This window comes from Rhizopus delemar, genomic scaffold (assembly GCF_000149305.1).
Source record: "Rhizopus delemar RA 99-880 supercont3.35 genomic scaffold, whole genome shotgun sequence".
Lineage (NCBI taxonomy): Eukaryota > Fungi > Mucoromycota > Mucoromycetes > Mucorales > Rhizopodaceae > Rhizopus > Rhizopus delemar.
In genome coordinates, this window is record NW_027137861.1 from 1 (window position 1) to 18,518 (window position 18,518).

Here is an 18,518-nt window from a genome sequence, read left to right on the forward strand (position 1 = left end):
GGAATTTGATACTGCTAAAGATAATATTTTAAACATCCGGTATTTTTTACTTGTTTATATATGTTTGAAATAATGAATTTTAATACGACCCAACCGGTTGCCATCACAATTTTTCTCTCTTTTGACGTGATTAGAATGCTATCTGTATTTAAGGATGCTTACAATTCCTTTATTTTAAATTTTATATTCCCTTGTTTAAATTATTTCTCGTTTTTAGCCTCTCGTCAATTGCATGCATAAATCACTGTCAGAGGAGAAAGTAAACGATCTCAAACAGACACTAACCGGATCCACATCAAAATATGATATTGCTAAGGAGACTGGATTACATAAATCAACTGTTAGTAGATACTTTATAACGTTGTTTTCAAGTAGGACAGTGAGCACAGGTGATAGACCTGCAGTAGTCTCCAAAGTGACGAAGCGGTTAATCAAAAGAAAAGTCATTGAACGGGTTTTAAAGACTTCCAAAGAGGTATACCGGGAGCCTGTTGGATTTGGCTACGATATCTCATACCAGTCAGAAATTAACGTACTGAAATCAATGGAGTTCCATTTTCTGATAGAAAAAAAGGAGCCATTTCAGACAAAAGTGCATACGTAGCATCAGTTGAAATGGAACAAGGAGCATCAGGATTGGGCAATGGTTGACTGACAACAAATCGTTTACTTTAATGAAACCAAGATCAACGTATAGGGCTTTGATGGTGATAATCACTATCGGAAAAGGCCAAGTGACCTTTTTCAACATCATGACCTGGATTTTGTAATTCAGCATGAAGCTAGCAAATTGATGTCCTGGTGTTGTATAACCTCTGAAGGACCAGAATATGCTTGCTAAATTCACGATGGAAAGTTGTACTCGGTTGTTTACTAGCATATTTTGAACACTACGCTTCGTGATAGTATGAAGTACTACAATTTCGACTGGTCCAACATTTACTTTTAGCATGACAATGACCCAAAACACAAGGCATAATTTACAATGGCCTAGTTCTGTAGTAACCAAGAGAGCTACATTAACGATTGGCCAGCTCAGAGCCCGGACTTAAATTCAATCGAGCACGTATGGCATCAATTGAAGTTGAATCTCAAATATTACGAACGTAGAGCAAAGAACACGAATGTGCTTTGGGAACAAGTTGATAAAATATGAATTGATTTCGATAAATATCTTTTCGGAAGTCATGTAGATAACATTTCGAAAAGAACTCAAGAGATTATTAATAGAAAAGGAGGTTCAACTAAATATTAATAAATAAATTCATTCCGTTCAAATTTTCGTTTTTCCAAATTTTCAAATTGCGCATCTCATACTTCATTCAATACTTATCCAATAGGGCTTAAACTCTTTCGGATTTTTCAAGACATGTAGAAGATTTACTATGTGGGAACGGAGGCAGTTTGTGCCATTGTAACAGGATGTGCGCTACAAAAACCAAGAAAAATGGATTCCTTGCAGCAGTTTTTTGACCTACTGTAGGAAGAACACTGAAACGGTTTTTTAACTCACTGTAAGTCAAAAACAATTGCTTTTCATGTAGTTTACATTTAATGATATCCCAAAAGATAACTTATACATTGCTTGAACAAGTTTTATTACTCGAGTGCTATAGCTTCAACATGGAGAGTATTATTTTTTTCTTTTTTTTTTATTTTAGGTTAAAAAAAATTCGGTCTTAACGGACTACAGCAGTAAAACAGGTTTTTTTTTCTCCCTGGTTTTGTTTCATGGAACACATTAGATGCTCAAGGTACAAAAGATAAAAAAGAAAGCTCAAGTTCTGGTCAAATGTAAGTTTATAAAAAAAAATAATAGCAACCAAGTCTAATGTCGGTTTCTTTTTTTTTTCTTACATTAGGAATTCCTAATGGGACACATTCGGATGACGAACATGAACCTCATGAGCAAAGTTGTTCTTTCCAATACGATAAAACTATAAGAATATCAAACTTATATTGTTGTTTATTGCTGAAAAGTTATTTTTGATAAAGAAAGTTGCCATTGCTAACATCTCTAATGGCTAATGGCTAATGGCAAATTACTCCCATGTGCAAACATAAAGTAAGTAATGAACGAGAATAAGCTTAAAAACATATATTCTTTTACAATATTTGGCATAAAAAATAATAAAGCAATATATTTATTTGATAAACAAAAAAGTTTTGTATGTATTTGTTAATTATAACTGCCTTGTAACAAAATGTTAGCAGAGCTTCTTTATTTTATTATTATTTTATAATGTAAAGACATTTACATTTCTATAAAGTATATTTGTTGTTAAATTATTGTTTTCATTTGAATAATGAACTTTCTATTGCTAGACTCTTTTTTTTTTTTTTTTTTACTTTGTCTTTTTTTTTACTTAACTTTTTTTTACCAAGTCTTTTTTTTTCCCAAACACGACTATTTTGTTACGTTCTGTAACACGTTTGTAATGACCTAAGCTAAAAACCACAGACTACCTTCCTAATATGTATTCTTCTGAGCAAAATAATCCGAAAGTACTTTTGATTTCCGCTTTTTGCCCTCAAAAATAAAAAAAGAAGATATCGGTCTTTCAACGATAGAGGGGAACAGGCTTTCCAAAAAAATATCATCTGTAAAAAAAACAGACACTTTTTTAAAACATGAATAACTCTATGAATACTTACCCTACAAAAAAAACAGAAATACTGTTCAATTTCTTCATTTTTTTCGCACCTAAATCTTTTTTCAAAATTAAAAAAGGTGCAATACAGCAAGATATAATGTTTTCTCATAAAAAATTATAAAACCTACGAATCTATGATTGTTAGGTCTGTTAAAATTCTACGTCAAAGCTCCTACATTATTTGTAGTGTCAATCTATTCAAGGTAAAACATAATCAAGGAAAAAATATATATCACAATTGATATATGCTTTTCCCCTGATTATGCTTTACCTTGAATAGCTTGAAATTTAAAACAGTAACCAGGAAAAGAGAACTAGTATTGACTTTAAAGGCGTAAAGTAAGTGTAAAAAAGAAATATAATAAAAAGAAATATAATAAAAAGAAAAGAGAAGACTGTATATCGTTTATTCAATAAAAATCAAACATCCTTTTATACTTTTCATTGGCTGCTAGCCACTCCGTTATACATCTACAATTTAATGGGACCACCATTATTCTTCAAAAAATACATAAGGCCACCATTACCATCTTCATTAGCGACTGATCAAGCATTAGGATAAGGATCCTCTTTAGGACCCTTAACTTCCACCTTCATTTCAGTCTCAGCACGACCACCACTCAGGGTCAAATAACCTTCCGGTCCATACACTAGTCTATTCCGGTCATCTTCTCCCGGACCCATCGGTGTTTCATTTGGAAAAAAGAAGCGGTCCTGACTAACATAGCACATATCACAATCATGTGAGGGGCTATGGCCCAATGGATAAGGCGTCTGACTACGAATCAGGAGATTCCAGGTTCGACCCCTGGTAGCCTCACTTTTGCTTTGCTTTTTCCTTCTGCTGTGCATTGTGAGAATGGTCTCTTTTTGGACGAAGCACAAAACAACTCCGACATGGATTGTTAAAGTAACTTAAGTTATTGTTGCACTGTAACACGCACGAACGAGAATTTAGTCCCCGATACAAGCATGAATAATTACAGTTTGGATGAAGAACATTGTAGCTATGATTATGAAGATGTGAACGCCGAAACTTTCAAGTTTTAATTTTTGACGTTGTAACACAATGCAGCAAACTTTGGCAGCATTCGACTTTTCTCTCTCCAATTAGTTTAAATCCAGGAACATACAAACAAATACGTATGAATACAGATAAATCCAGAAAAATACAAAAAAATATAGAATATCCATAAAATCATCAAAAACAGCATATAATCAGAAAAACCAAAAACATATAAATAACTTCAATATTTCTTATACTTTTTACTTACTTTTGTTCTTACTTACTTTTGTTTCTACATAACCTTGTTTCTACTTACTTCATATTACTTTTTGATTATTTCAAATAAATATCATTCAAAGTAAATTTCTTTTATTTTTCTTTTATTTTACTTAACATCAAGAACAAGAAGTCCCTTGAAGCATATACACTTCATTGTAATCCCTATTATATTATCTTTTTATTTTACTTTACTCAAAACAGTTTGATCTACTTAACAAGATCTGGCGGTCACTTATTACAAGCGAACTTATATTCAATTTATTACTCTTTTTGGAATCAAAACCTTTGATCTTATATCAAGACTTATTCAGTACAAACCTATTTATACTACAAAAACCTTACACAATCCAATCATCACAACGTTTTGTAAATCACTTTACAAATTGTCATTATTTTACCCATTTGACAAATTTTTAACCATTTGATATATTTTTTACGTTTTGATATTTTTTTAACCTTTTGAAATATTTTTAACCACTTCAAGATTTTTTAACCTTCGTCAATATTTTTACTTTTGTAAAAATTGAACTTTATATTTTTTGCTTATAAAAAGCCTAGCTTTTTATTCTCTTTTTGAAAAATTTCACTTATCTTATATTCTTTTTATATAAATAACCAATAAATCAAGTATCTTTATCCCTGAATCTTTTGGTATAACTCTCTTAAAACACAAGCAAGACAAGTCCCTTGAAGCAAATTATCTTCATTGTAAATGTAAAGATTGAGCTTTACTTTAAAAAAATAAAATAAAAAAAAAGAATAGTACAAAGAAATACGTTTAGAGTCTCTTTATTCTAAAAGAATTCGAATATCCTTTTTTAATCTACACTAATTCTAGGGCTTTATATACAAGTTAGGTTTTCCCATTCTATTTGAGATGACTGATGTTTGATTACTTGATACTTGATAGTTGGTACCTGGGAAAGGCTTAGGGAAATTGTCCTTTATTTTCCTATTGTTACATTGGACTTCCATTTATGATTTCTTTTTATGGTTTACTCATTGTTATCCCAGCTACCGTTCTTTAAGGTCTTTATGCAGCGCTTACTCCTTATTGGGCTTATACTGGATTTCTATGAAAATGGTATTTTGTATTTATTCTTATTATGGAAGTGATGCGACTATTTTGCATTCTTATACTTTATGCCTAATAGTCAAATCACTACAGTAAACACTTTCAAATCTCTTATTAAATTACTACAAACAAGTCTGATCAACTCAACAAGATCTGGTGGTCACTATTAGCAACGAATCTACCTTTAAAAACTCTTATCAAACCTTCTTATCAACTCTATCATCAATCTAAAAGCCTATTCAAATCTCAAGCCATTAAAGCAATAAAAATTACAACATGAACTGTAATTTACAGTTCATGACAAGAGACAAAAGGCGCCCCATATTTTTATATATAAATAAGATAATTATTTTTAACAAATATTCGATATCCAATAAATCCTATAAATTCAAGAAATCAAATCTTCTTATGCTTAAAAAAGCAATCTTTTCTTATTGGGTCACAATTACCTTTTTCTTTTCTTTTTATTTTTACTTATTCTTTCTGATCTGATACCCGAGTTATCACGGATCAAGAAAGGTCCCTTTTATTTTTTTTATCTTTTATCAAACAATCTTACTCTTAACCTTATTGATCTACAGTGGGTGGAAAAATGGTTCCAATGCTTTCGATTTGCAAATTTAAAGCTTTATATCCTTGGAACTACAAATGGTAACGGCTCACAAAAACATACATTTTGTAGCGCATTTACAGCTAATATTACTGAAAAAATTTTTTGCTTGTATTGTTACACAATCGGGAAAAATTAAGATTAAATACAAAAACCAACATTGGAACCATTTTTCCACTATGTGCATTATTTTATTAATATCTTGTATGACCGCCTTTCGCAGCAATTACAGCCCTACAACGATCTGGCATACTATCTATGTATCTCCTACAGTCTTCTGCAGTAAAAGTAGACCATTCTTTTTCAAGGTGATTCCATAATTCATGTACACCTTTTGCCCTAGTATCATAGGCACTTAACTTGAGCTTAAGGTGGTGCCAGATGTGCTCTATTGGGTTTAGATCTGGACTTTGTGAAGGCCAGTTGAAGGTATGATCACACTTGAAGTTGTTGTCCTTGAACCATTGCCTAGCTAGGTTAGACGTGTGTTTAGGATCGTTATCCTGCTGAAAATAGATGTCCTGAGGATGGTAACCGTAGTACTCAAGGCTACCCATAAGAGTTGTACCAAGTATTCCGACGTAATCAGAAGCCTTCATTGTGCCTTCACTAATCCAGTATGCATAACCAGGTCCGTCATAGGTAATACAACCCCATACCATAATGCTACCACCCCCTCCTTTAACTGTTAAGTCGAGATGATGGGGTTGAAGTTTATCATCAGGTCGACTCCAAAAGTACTTGCAACCATCTGAGCCATAAACATTGACTTTCGTTTCGTCACTTAATACCATACAGTGGGTCAAAATACCTCACAAACCTGAACACTTTTTGACGTTATAGTCTTCCAGATTACTCAATAGCTTTTGTATCTTTCTCAAACTTTGCACAGATGTTGTACAATAAGTTGAGTATATTTTCATAAAATTCCGACGACGGAAATAGAAACCTGAGCGAATAAGCAACTATGAACTGGAGGCAGTCTATTTGTGAGGTATTTTGACTTCCATCAGTTATTTCTTTTCTCCGCCATAGGTCATTCCAAACAACGTTCCGGCAAGTTTTAGACATTTCCCGGTAGCGCAGTCACCTCGGAACATAAAATTTAAATTTTGGAAAAGAATTGATTATTCTTTCTTTCGCTAATCCGTAAGTAAATTTCCATCTACTGCATCATCTATCCATCTGCAAAAATGCCCAAATCCTTACCATATGAAACGCAAATGGACATCAAATCAGCACTAGAGCATGATGTATTGACTGATATTATTGCAAAGCGGCTTGGAGTGCATCAAAACAATGTTATCAACCATGCAAATAAGTGGATGCCTAACCGGATTCGCAATAAAGGTGACAAACAGCATCTTGTAAGCGACATCACTCGTCGTCTAATCAAGCGAGAGGTTCTAAACGGCTCATTAAGGACTGCGAAGGAGGTCCACCTGAAGTTGGAAGAGTTGGGCTATTCTATGTCGTACCAATCCGCTAGTAACGTTTTGCATTCTGTGGAGATCTTTGCTGAGATAAAAAAGAAGAAGCCTTTACTCGCTGCACAGCACAAAAAAGCTCGATTAGCTGGGGCTAAAAAGCATCAGTATTGGACCATTCACAACTGGCGACGTATCATCTTCTCGGATGAAACCAAAATTAATATTTGGGGCTCGGATGGCTGTAAATACTACTGGAAGCGCAAAGGAGGCCGTCTTCAGCTTCATCACATTGAGGTTACAATGAAGCATAGTGGTAGTGGTATCATGTTGTGGGGCTGTATAACCAGTGAGGGACCCGGGTAGCTTTTTTTGGTACAAAAATTACATCTCTATTCTGAAAATTCAATTTCGTATTTTTTTACACGATGTTCCACTGTTAAAATAGCCGATGCATAATAATTTAGAACATAGGGTTTGGGTGCACTGTTCATTTGAGAAAACGAAGCGGTCCTGATAAACATAGCACATATCACAGCACATCCTGCCCGGCTAGCTCAATCGGTAGAGCGTGAGACTCTTAATCTCAAGGTTGGGGGTTCGACCCCCCCGTCGGGCTGAAGTCAGTCAAAGGACGGTCCTGTCCTCGTTTGTGGTCTGTATAGGAAGCTTGTCATATGTTTTATTCTCCTTTTGGGTTATGTTACAAAGATTCCTTTTTAATACTGTAGCACAAATGATGAAATTTTAGATCAAGAGAACAATGCTGATCACAAGAATAATTTTGATGTCCAGCGACATAGATGTCAAACAACACTGTGACAAAGAAGTCAAAAAATGAAAAAAGTCAAAAAGAAAAAAAAAAAAAAAAAAATTAACAATATAAATATCCCAACTATTTAGATGAAGAAAAAAGGACAGTACAGTTCTACTCACATTTTATTTTATATATTTTACTCAATAAACAGGCAACCTTCTCATAAAAAGTTCCTGATCCCTTTATTTTTTTATCTTTACCTTTATTTGATCTTAATTAAAAGATCTGGTGGTCACTACAGTATCTTACTTTAAAAATTTCAAGAAAAACTTCTCTAAAACACTCAAACTAAACCAACCATACTACAAAATAACAACACAAACAATAAGCCACGCCAATTTTTATATAAATAAGATGAATATTTTTAAACAAAATAACATTATCCAATCCAATTCAATAAATCAAATCTTCTTACGCTTAAAAAGCAATCTTTTCTTATTGGATCACAATAACCTTTTCTTTTCTTTTTATTTTTACTTATTCTTTCTGATCTGATATCCGAGTTATCACAAATCAAGAAAGATCCCTTTTATTTTTATCGTTTATCAAAAAATCTTATTCTTAACCTTATTGATCTAAAAAGATCTGGTGGTCACTACTCAAAGACAATTTAGGGTGATTGGCACTTCAGGCCACGATGGATAAATCATAAGTTCTACAGCTATAGCGGAGCTAGAATAACCATCCAAAAATGGAAACTAAGGTTATAAGACAAGGATAATCGAATGGCGCTGTTTAATTTTTGAAATTCCGAATATATCCCGATTTAGTCAAGAATAATGGGGCATTTCTTAAGTGAAGCCCCTTTATTCCAAGTTGGTTTTCATATCATTTGGTACATTAGTAATTTTTAAAAGTAGTCAACACCATATAGTGCTTTTAAACTTGCTTAACAGCCATCAAAATATTTGTAACAAATGATCAGATGTATCTAATGCATTATTTCTCAGAAATTACAAAATAGCTTAATTGGCAATGCCCTCCTTTCTAATCTTGATGTCGTGAGTTCGAAACATCCTGTTACCATTTTATACTTCTGTGATAACGAATTACGTTTTCCTTTTTTTTTGTTTCGGAGCTCAAAGGATTTTGTAAGCCACAAAAAAAGTTTTTTTGTGGCTTCATGTTTTTTCTTTTTTCTTTTGTTTTTCTTTTTTTTAGTTTTTAATAAAAGGTAAGTTGAAGATAATATAAGTAACCATTATTCATTAAGTTCTTTTTTTTTTTATAAAAAACTATACTATTGAAACATTCAACTTCAAACTAGATACAGTATACAAGTATGTCAGCAAACAATAACAATTTAATTTCCAATGGTCCAAGCTCAAGAATTGTACCTAATGGTGAATTGGACAGAGAAGCTATTACAATTTCTTTCGATTCTTGTTGGAGGCAAATATCTTTTTTTTTAACAAAATAAGATTGTTAATTTTTTTTCTTTAGTTTTTTAAGAAGCATTGGTGCTATTTCTACTCAACCAGAGGTTAGATGTCCTAAATGCAGCGAAATCATGCGTGGTCCAACATGGAGAGCATCTCGTAATCAGTATCAATTTCGCTGCTATAATCGTGCTGCGCATGCAACAGAAGTCTCGCAATCTGTGACAAAAAACTCAATGTTTTACCGAAAAAGATGTGATATTCGTATAACATTGAAGGTTATATTTCGCCTTACTATGAACCAAGAAAGGTTTTCAACCATCTATAGAGATCTTTCAATTCACTACAAGGTGATTGCCCAGTTGTACCGCGACTTGATTGTTGTTTTTGAAAGCGACTTGTTAAGACATAATCCAATTATGTTAGGTAAGTTATGAGTTTTTCTTTTATATCTTATTTACATGATGTAGGTGGGTCAGGTGTAGACCATGTCCAAATTGATGAGTCGAAATTTGGTAAGAGGAAATACCATAGAGGCCATCGAGTGGAAGGCGTATGGGTTTTGGGCATGGTCGAAGCTATTGCTCTTGGTACAAATAGGGTTGTGACAGTATCACAAGAAAACGGGGAGACTGAAACAAGATTGGTACCACAATTTAAAGCAGGCCGCAGATTTTTATGCACTGTTCCAAACCGAAACGCACATACCCTTATACCCATCATTCGAAAGTACGTTGCTCCAGGTACAACAATCAGAACAGATGGCTGGCGTGCCTACAGCGGCTTGCACCCTAGGGAGCGATACAATGCCCGCACTGGAGCTCTTCAAGTTGCAATGATGGACAGTGAGCAGCATATCTACAGACATCAAGTAGTTAATCATTCCCTTGGGTTTGCTACGGAAGATCAAGTACGCCAAAACAATACTCAAGGGATGATCAATACAAACATCATAGAAGGATTGTGGGCCGATGTCAAAAGGGAAATGCAAGCTAGACATCGTACAAAGGTTGAATGTCCATATCGCCTACTGGAGTACTTATGGCGTTATGAAAATCGCAACCGAATTTGGGCCGCTCTAGTGCGTGGTTTAGGAGAAGTATCGTTTCCTAATATGCCAAGGCAGAGAAATAGAGACGAAGAAGTTGAAAATTATCAACTTATAACAGAAGAAGAAGGAAGTGAAGAGGTGATAGAAGGGGATCCAACAGATGAAATGAACAACAATCATGAAATTGACAGTAATTATTTATACAAAAAAAAATGATAGCCTTATATTTGTCTGGATCAATGTAATACTAATTTCTGCATAATAGTCGATATTGGTGATGACACAGATACGGATGATACTGATGATGATCCAGATTATCAAGAAGTACAAGTACAACCACCTCCAGCACGTCGCCGTAGGATTAATAGAAGATCTGATGTCGCAGTCGTGATAGAAGATGAAAGCAACGCTTTACCTAGTTCTGGTAACAGTAGTGCTCTTTCAGTAGAAGAAGCTACAAGTAGATTAATGGATGTTGTACGTAACCGAGAATTAAATAACTTTCGAGAAGCATCAGAAGCATTATACAATGCTATGATCGCAGAGCAAAATACTCCAAATGCAGTATAATAAACGTAACATATATTAAAAAATATAGGCATTTTTTTGTTAAGGTATTTGCTACGTACTTCGTCAATTTATTAGGGTCATTTTACTGTATCTTATTTAATTAAACCAATATGAAGTGGCTATCCTTTATTTAATGTAGTCAATACGTAACTATATGCTAACTTTAATTTGCAAAGCAAAAGCGCTATTATCATGTGCTCTTGCTTAATTATAATTCTTCTTTGCCTAAAAAGTACTTACTGTTGTGTTTTTTCATTACATCTACTATGAACTATAGACACACATCTAAAAAAAAATAAATAGCAAAGAAATATACCGTATCCAGTAAAAATAATTTATATTTTTTTTAATTCAAATTATAATGTGAATAACATATTTAATAAGAACACTTAAAATTTAATTAAGAATAGATTTGTAATTAAAAAAGCATTATAAAAACGGTATGTATTAATATTTTTAAATGATATTCAAGAATGATATCACGTTATTATATAACAGTATATAGTTTATTACTTTTGTAAAACAGTAACTGATTGTAGTTGACATTAATAAATACAAGCATTAATACAAGATCATAATTAAAATAAAACAAAATATAAGTTTATTTAAATAAGATCATACCGCTGTAGAACAGTAACTGACTGTAGTTGACATTAATAAATATAAGTCTTAATACAAGATCATAATTAAAATAAAATAAGATACAAATTTATTTAAATAAGATCATACAATCAATTCCAATTAAACATCTTCTTTTAGAATATCTATTGTATTCATGAAAGTTCTTTGATAAGAAGAAGTATCAACTAAAATAACCAAATCCAATCCAATGTCAGGAATATTGCTAATCTTTCACATAATTGAAATAACGCGTAAAATAACGTTATTCAAATCAGTGAGGAATTCCCAGAATAAAAGATCATCTATGACAGACATACAAAAGAACAAATGAAAAGTTTTCATGATCATAATTAGAGATAACACTTGCTAAAGTACCTGAATATTAGAAAAACGATAGCAATAGAAGATATCAAGCCACTCACTCAATAAGATATAAATACCTGCCTTCAATTAGAATAATTTTTACTTTAACTTAAACTGAAATAAAGATCAGACTCGAAACGTTCACAAACTGTTTCTTTATTTTTGTTTTTACCTCTTGTTTTCTATGATCTTAACAATTACAATTAGTTTTTTTACAACTAATGTTTGAACCATAACGAAGAAATAACGATATTTTAAGAATCAAGGAAACAATGTGATTCTTACATAATAATAATGATGTTATCAAGTTAAAAAACTTAGTATCTATATTAAATGCATCAAAAGATGTTTAGGAATAAGCTTCCATTTGGTATAAATGCTCGGACAGTGGATGATGCCTCTTTGCAAGATATCCTTATTATAGCATATACGCTACGGACCCTAATTAGGTCGCAAAAATTTTGGCGGCCATATCGATATTTCATGTAACTGCCATACATCAATAATATTAGAGTTCAAGAAACATACAAAGGAGTTGGCGATTGCTAATCCTTCAAAAAAGTAAATGAGGGCAAGCTGAGAAAACCAGATGCTTACAGTGCCAGATGTGCCCCAAAATTCAATTTTTCAGATTCCATTCAAACTTTTACCCAATGTAGCATATTATTGGGTAAGTCATTTCCCAAATTCTCGGAGTGTGAAAGCAAATATTCGCTCCGCAATAATAGAAAACGTGCGGATATGCTATAAATTTAAGGAACACATAAAATTCTTTCTACTCGATAGTTTTTGATAAAATTTTGCATACTATATGCACTAACAAATAAAAATGTTTATGCAAAATCTCCGCCAAAATCGCCGACATTTTTATTTTTTTGCTGCTGTTTTTAGCATGTTTCTCTTCATCAAAACACAATATGCTAACAAATTTAAAAGTTATATTTTTGGAGTATACAGTTACACAAATGTTCAAATTTTTATTAAAATCTGTAAAGATGTCATTGATATAAAGCTTGCCAAAAAAAATTGTGTACCGCCTATTTTCAGACGCAAAAATTTATAGCAAAGAGTCGGAATTCGAAAACGAAAGTGGTACCAATCGATGCGCAATGGCCAAAAGTATATACTTCCATATTTGGAATGTAGTTCTAGCGCCGATTGAACTGTAGAACTTATGATTTATCCATCGTGGCCTGAAGTGCCAATTGTCCACAATTTACTCTAAAGAACTGTTAAACGTTCAATCAAGTTACCTAAACTCAAGTCATTCAAGACTTCAAACCTCAATTTAAACAAATCTACATCACTTTAACACAAGCCAAGTCCCAAGTACTAACAAGTTACAATACTTCTACTTGTAAATGTCAACCGCAGTATAGACGCAGTATATCCGCAGTGCTTTCAATATCAACATTATATCAATACATAACAAACGTCACCTCCGCAGCAAATATAAAATAGTATAAATATACATTATCTTTATTAAATAAAAGAAAATCTTCAAGTACTTAATAATTTATCTGTACCTTTGTTAATTACTATAAAAAGACTATTCGTGATCAAACACGACAAGCTGACAGATCTTTTTATTTTATTGTAGCACAAATGATGAAATTTTAGATCAAGAGAATGATGTTGATCACAAGAATAATTTTGATGTCGTTCGACATAGATGTTGTAACGAGAATGATGAAGACATTGTAACCCACAAAACCAAAATGAAAGCGTTACACAAAGTCAGGCTAGCGAAGACTAGAAAGTTCAAATATCAAACAAGGTTCAAAAATGAAAAAAATAGAAAAATGAAAGAAACTTCAAAAAAAAAAGAAAAAGAAAAAAGAAAAAAAAAAGAACAACCACAACTAGTATAAATATCCCAACAATTATTTTCTTTGACACAATTATTCTATATCTTATTCATTTTCAATAAAGAATCACTTATATTATAAACAGGCTATCTTTACTTATAAAGTTCCTGATATTTTTATTACAGTGGGTGGAAAAATGGTTCCAATGTTTTTGATTTGCAACTTTAAAGCTTTATATCTTTGGAACTACAAATGGTAACGGCTCACAAAAACATGCATTTTTTAGCGCATTTACAGCTAATATTACTGAAAAAAATTTTGCGTGTATTGTTACACAGTCGGGAAAAAATTAAGATTAAATACAAAAACCAACATTGGAACCATTTTTCCACTACAACTGTAGATAAGTTTATTTGTTAATTGGTGGAGCTTCCACTGGAGTTTTTTGGCTAATTAGGAGTCATAGTATTCCGACTATCGCCGAAAAAGCCTATTTGACTTATAAAATTAATTTATCCCCGGTCAAACATTTTTTTTTCCTTTTCTTTCTTTATATATCGAAGCTTTAAGGTACCACTACACATATGGTTCGCGCTCTCTCTAAAAACAAGCAAGAAAACATCAAATCGTTGGTTTTACAGAACAAGCCATATTCAGTGATAATGGAACGTATTCCAAACTTAAAAAAATCCACCTTAAGCAGATATGCCAACAAGTTTTCTCCTGGTAGAGTAACAGCAAACCCTGGTAGAAAGGCTGTTTTAAGTGTTACCACCAAGTCTTATATACGTAAGCAGATTATTAATGGTACCCTCAAGACTGTGAAGGCTGTTCATAAGTATCTAGTATGCACTGGCCACACTATCAGTTACTCGGGCACCATTAAGGTTATGAAAAGCATGAACTTCCATGCTAAAATAAAGGTAAAAAAGCCTTTATTGACTAAGGTTCAGAAAGCAAGAGGCTAAATGAAAGATTTACCGTCCATCTTTTTGGAAGCCTGTAGCGGAGCTAAAATTAAGCGTACAGACGTATTCTATACATCATTCGAAAGCCTTGGCTGTCTATTTTTAGATACGGTAACATTCGTATTTAAAAAAGGCAATGTGCTGAAAATAATGGGACAATTGGCACTTCAGGCCACGATGGATAAATCATAAGTTCTACAGTTCAATCGGCGCTAGAACTACATTCCAAATATGGAAGTATATACTTTTGGCCATTGCGCATCGATTGGTACCACTTTCGTTTTCGAATTCCGACTCTTTGCTATAAATTTTTGCGTCTGAAAATAGGCGGTACACAATTTTTTTTGGCAAGCTTTATATCAATGACATCTTTACAGATTTTAATAAAAATTTGAACATTTGTGTAACTGTATACTCCAAAAATATAACTTTTAAATTTGTTAGCATATTGTGTTTTGATGAAGAGAAACATGCTAAAAACAGCAGCAAAAAAATAAAAATGTCGGCGATTTTGGCGGAGATTTTGCATAAACATTTTTATTTGTTAGTGCATATAGTATGCAAAATTTTATCAAAAACTATCGAGTAGAAAGAATTTTATGTGTTCCTTAAATTTATAGCATATCCGCACGTTTTCTATTATTGCGGAGCGAATATTTGCTTTCACACTCCGAGAATTTGGGAAATGACTTACCCAATAATATGCTACATTGGGTAAAAGTTTGAATGGAATCTGAAAAATTGAATTTTGGGGCACATCTGGCACTGTAAGCATCTGGTTTTCTCAGCTTGCCCTCATTTACTTTTTTGAAGGATTAGCAATCGCCAACTCCTTTGTATGTTTCTTGAACTCTAATATTATTGATGTATGGCAGTTACATGAAATATCGATATGGCCGCCAAAATTTTTGCGACCTAATTAGGGTCCGTAGCGTATATGCTATAATAAGGATATCTTGCAAAGAGGCATCATCCACTGTCCGAGCATTTATACCAAATGGAAGCTTATTCCTAAACATCTTTTGATGCATTTAATATAGATACTAAGTTTTTTAACTTGATAACATCATTATTATTATGTAAGAATCACATTGTTTCCTTGATTCTTAAAATATCGTTATTTCTTCGTTATGGTTCAAACATTAGTTGTAAAAAAACTAATTGTAATTGTTAAGATCATAGAAAACAAGAGGTAAAAACAAAAATAAAGAAACAGTTTGTGAACGTTTCGAGTCTGATCTTTATTTCAGTTTAAGTTAAAGTAAAAATTATTCTAATTGAAGGCAGGTATTTATATCTTATTGAGTGAGTGGCTTGATATCTTCTATTGCTATCGTTTTTCTAATATTCAGGTACTTTAGCAAGTGTTATCTCTAATTATGATCATGAAAACTTTTCATTTGTTCTTTTGTATGTCTGTCATAGATGATCTTTTATTCTGGGAATTCCTCACTGATTTGAATAACGTTATTTTACGCGTTATTTCAATTATGTGAAAGATTAGCAATATTCCTGACATTGGATTGGATTTGGTTATTTTAGTTGATACGTCTTCTTATCAAAGAACTCTCATGAATACAATACATATTCTAAAAGAACATGTTTAATTGGAATTGATTGTATGATCTTATTTAAATAAACTTGTATTTTATTTTATTTTAATTATGATCTTGTATTAAGACTTATATTTATTAATGTCAACTACAGTCAGTTACTGTTCTACAGCGGTATGATCTTATTTAAATAAACTTATATTTTGTTTTATTTTAATTATGATCTTGTATTAAGACTTATATTTATTAATGTCAACTACAATCAGTTACTGTTTTACAAAAGTAATAAACTATATACTGTTATATAATAACGTGATATCATTCTTGAATATCATTTAAAATATTATACATACCGTTTTTATAATGCTTTTTAATTACAAATCTATTCTTATTTAAATTTTAAGTGTTCTTATTAAATATGTTATTCACATTATAATTTGAATTAAAAAAAATATAAATTATTTTTACTGGATACGGTATATTTCTTTGCTATTTATTTTTTTTTAGATGTGTGTCTATAGTTCATAGTAGATGTAATGAAAAAACACAACAGTAAGTACTTTTTAGGCAAAGAAGAATTATAATTAAGCAAGAGCACATGATAATAGCGCTTTTGCTTTGCAAATTAAAGTTAGCATATAGTTACGTATTGACTACATTAAATAAAGGATAGCCACTTCATATTGGTTTAATTAAATAAGATACAGTAAAATGACCCTAATAAATTGACGAAGTACGTAGCAAATACCTTAACAAAAAAATGCCTATATTTTTTAATATATGTTACGTTTATTATACTGCATTTGGAGTATTTTGCTCTGCGATCATAGCATTGTATAATGCTTCTGATGCTTCTCGAAAGTTATTTAATTCTCGGTTACGTACAACATCCATTAATCTACTTGTAGCTTCTTCTACTGAAAGAGCACTACTGTTACCAGAACTAGGTAAAGCGTTGCTTTCATCTTCTATCACGACTGCGACATCAGATCTTCTATTAATCCTACGGCGACGTGCTGGAGGTGGTTGTACTTGTACTTCTTGATAATCTGGATCATCATCAGTATCATCCGTATCTGTGTCATCACCAATATCGACTATTATGCAGAAATTAGTATTACATTGATCCAGACAAATATAAGGCTATCATTTTTTTTTGTATAAATAATTACTGTCAATTTCATGATTGTTGTTCATTTCATCTGTTGGATCCCCTTCTATCACCTCTTCACTTCCTTCTTCTTCTGTTATAAGTTGATAATTTTCAACTTCTTCGTCTCTATTTCTCTGCCTTGGCATATTAGGAAACGATACTTCTCCTAAACCACGCACTAGAGCGGCCCAAATTCGGTTGCGATTTTCATAACGCCATAAGTACTCCAGTAGGCGATATGGACATTCAACCTTTGTACGATGTCTAGCTTGCATTTCCCTTTTGACATCGGCCCACAATCCTTCTATGATGTTTGTATTGATCATCCCTTGAGTATTGTTTTGGCGTACTTGATCTTCCGTAGCAAACCCAAGGGAATGATTAACTACTTGATGTCTGTAGATATGCTGCTCACTGTCCATCATTGCAACTTGAAGAGCTCCAGTGCGGGCATTGTATCGCTCCCTAGGGTGCAAGCCGCTGTAGGCACGCCAGCCATCTGTTCTGATTGTTGTACCTGGAGCAACGTACTTTCGAATGATGGGTATAAGGGTATGTGCGTTTCGGTTTGGAACAGTGCATAAAAATCTGCGGCCTGCTTTAAATTGTGGTACCAATCTTGTTTCAGTCTCCCCGTTTTCTTGTGATACTGTCACAACCCTATTTGTACCAAGAGCAATAGCTTCGACCATGCCCAAAACCCATACGCCTTCCACTCGATGGCCTCTATGGTATTTCCTCTTACCAAATTTCGACTCATCAATTTGGACATGGTCTACACCTGACCCACCTACATCATGTAAATAAGATATAAAAGAAAAACTCATAACTTACCTAACATAATTGGATTATGTCTTAACAAGTCGCTTTCAAAAACAACAATCAAGTCGCGGTACAACTGGGCAATCACCTTGTAGTGAATTGAAAGATCTCTATAGATGGTTGAAAACCTTTCTTGGTTCATAGTAAGGCGAAATATAACCTTCAATGTTATACGAATATCACATCTTTTTCGGTAAAACATTGAGTTTTTTGTCACAGATTGCGAGACTTCTGTTGCATGCGCAGCACGATTATAGCAGCGAAATTGATACTGATTACGAGATGCTCTCCATGTTGGACCACGCATGATTTCGCTGCATTTAGGACATCTAACCTCTGGTTGAGTAGAAATAGCACCAATG

At 32.8% G+C, this 18,518-nt stretch overlaps 8 protein-coding genes and 2 non-coding genes across 10 annotated transcripts; 5 read left to right on the forward strand and 5 right to left on the reverse strand.

Moving 5' to 3' along the window:
- Nucleotides 1-670: 670 nt before the first annotated feature.
- Nucleotides 671-952, reverse strand: RO3G_17304 (uncharacterized protein; the record flags this gene model as incomplete). Its single annotated transcript, XM_067671888.1, has 1 exon — nucleotides 671-952. A coding segment is annotated over one exon (282 nt), but the record flags the coding sequence as incomplete, so codon positions are not given.
- A 1,518-nt stretch (nucleotides 953-2,470) lies between these two features.
- RO3G_17305 (uncharacterized protein) lies at nucleotides 2,471-2,693 on the reverse strand (the record flags this gene model as incomplete). Its single annotated transcript, XM_067671889.1, has 2 exons — nucleotides 2,471-2,582; nucleotides 2,656-2,693. 2 exons carry the CDS (start codon nucleotides 2,691-2,693, stop codon nucleotides 2,471-2,473), a joined length of 150 nt encoding a protein of 49 aa, XP_067527990.1.
- A 708-nt stretch (nucleotides 2,694-3,401) lies between these two features.
- On the forward strand, nucleotides 3,402-3,474 carry RO3G_19235. Its single transcript has one exon. It is a non-coding gene; the product is annotated as a tRNA-Arg (tRNA).
- A 1,098-nt stretch (nucleotides 3,475-4,572) lies between these two features.
- On the reverse strand, nucleotides 4,573-4,914 carry RO3G_17306 (uncharacterized protein; the record flags this gene model as incomplete). The annotated part of the gene is made up of 2 exons (XM_067671890.1): nucleotides 4,573-4,670; nucleotides 4,836-4,914. 2 exons carry the CDS (start codon nucleotides 4,912-4,914, stop codon nucleotides 4,573-4,575), a joined length of 177 nt encoding a protein of 58 aa, XP_067527991.1.
- A 645-nt stretch (nucleotides 4,915-5,559) lies between these two features.
- On the reverse strand, nucleotides 5,560-6,418 carry RO3G_17307 (uncharacterized protein; the record flags this gene model as incomplete). The annotated part of the gene is made up of 3 exons (XM_067671891.1): nucleotides 5,560-5,589; nucleotides 5,688-5,707; nucleotides 5,896-6,418. 3 exons carry the CDS (start codon nucleotides 6,416-6,418, stop codon nucleotides 5,560-5,562), a joined length of 573 nt encoding a protein of 190 aa, XP_067527992.1.
- Nucleotides 6,419-6,817: 399 nt separating this feature from the next.
- On the forward strand, nucleotides 6,818-7,417 carry RO3G_17308 (uncharacterized protein; the record flags this gene model as incomplete). The annotated part of the gene is made up of 1 exon (XM_067671892.1): nucleotides 6,818-7,417. One exon carries the CDS (start codon nucleotides 6,818-6,820, stop codon nucleotides 7,415-7,417), a length of 600 nt encoding a protein of 199 aa, XP_067527993.1.
- A 180-nt stretch (nucleotides 7,418-7,597) lies between these two features.
- On the forward strand, nucleotides 7,598-7,670 carry RO3G_19236. The gene has a single exon. It is a non-coding gene; the product is annotated as a tRNA-Lys (tRNA).
- Nucleotides 7,671-9,378: 1,708 nt separating this feature from the next.
- On the forward strand, nucleotides 9,379-10,868 carry RO3G_17309 (uncharacterized protein; the record flags this gene model as incomplete). Its single annotated transcript, XM_067671893.1, has 3 exons — nucleotides 9,379-9,673; nucleotides 9,718-10,488; nucleotides 10,564-10,868. 3 exons carry the CDS (start codon nucleotides 9,379-9,381, stop codon nucleotides 10,866-10,868), a joined length of 1,371 nt encoding a protein of 456 aa, XP_067527994.1.
- Nucleotides 10,869-14,244: 3,376 nt separating this feature from the next.
- On the forward strand, nucleotides 14,245-14,628 carry RO3G_17310 (uncharacterized protein; the record flags this gene model as incomplete). The annotated part of the gene is made up of 1 exon (XM_067671894.1): nucleotides 14,245-14,628. The coding sequence occupies one exon, from the start codon at nucleotides 14,245-14,247 to the stop codon at nucleotides 14,626-14,628; it is 384 nt and encodes a 127-aa protein (XP_067527995.1).
- Nucleotides 14,629-16,973: 2,345 nt separating this feature from the next.
- Nucleotides 16,974-18,463, reverse strand: RO3G_17311 (uncharacterized protein; the record flags this gene model as incomplete). Its single annotated transcript, XM_067671895.1, has 3 exons — nucleotides 16,974-17,278; nucleotides 17,354-18,124; nucleotides 18,169-18,463. The coding sequence occupies 3 exons, from the start codon at nucleotides 18,461-18,463 to the stop codon at nucleotides 16,974-16,976; spliced, it is 1,371 nt and encodes a 456-aa protein (XP_067527996.1).
- Between the last annotated feature and the right edge of the window lie 55 nt (nucleotides 18,464-18,518).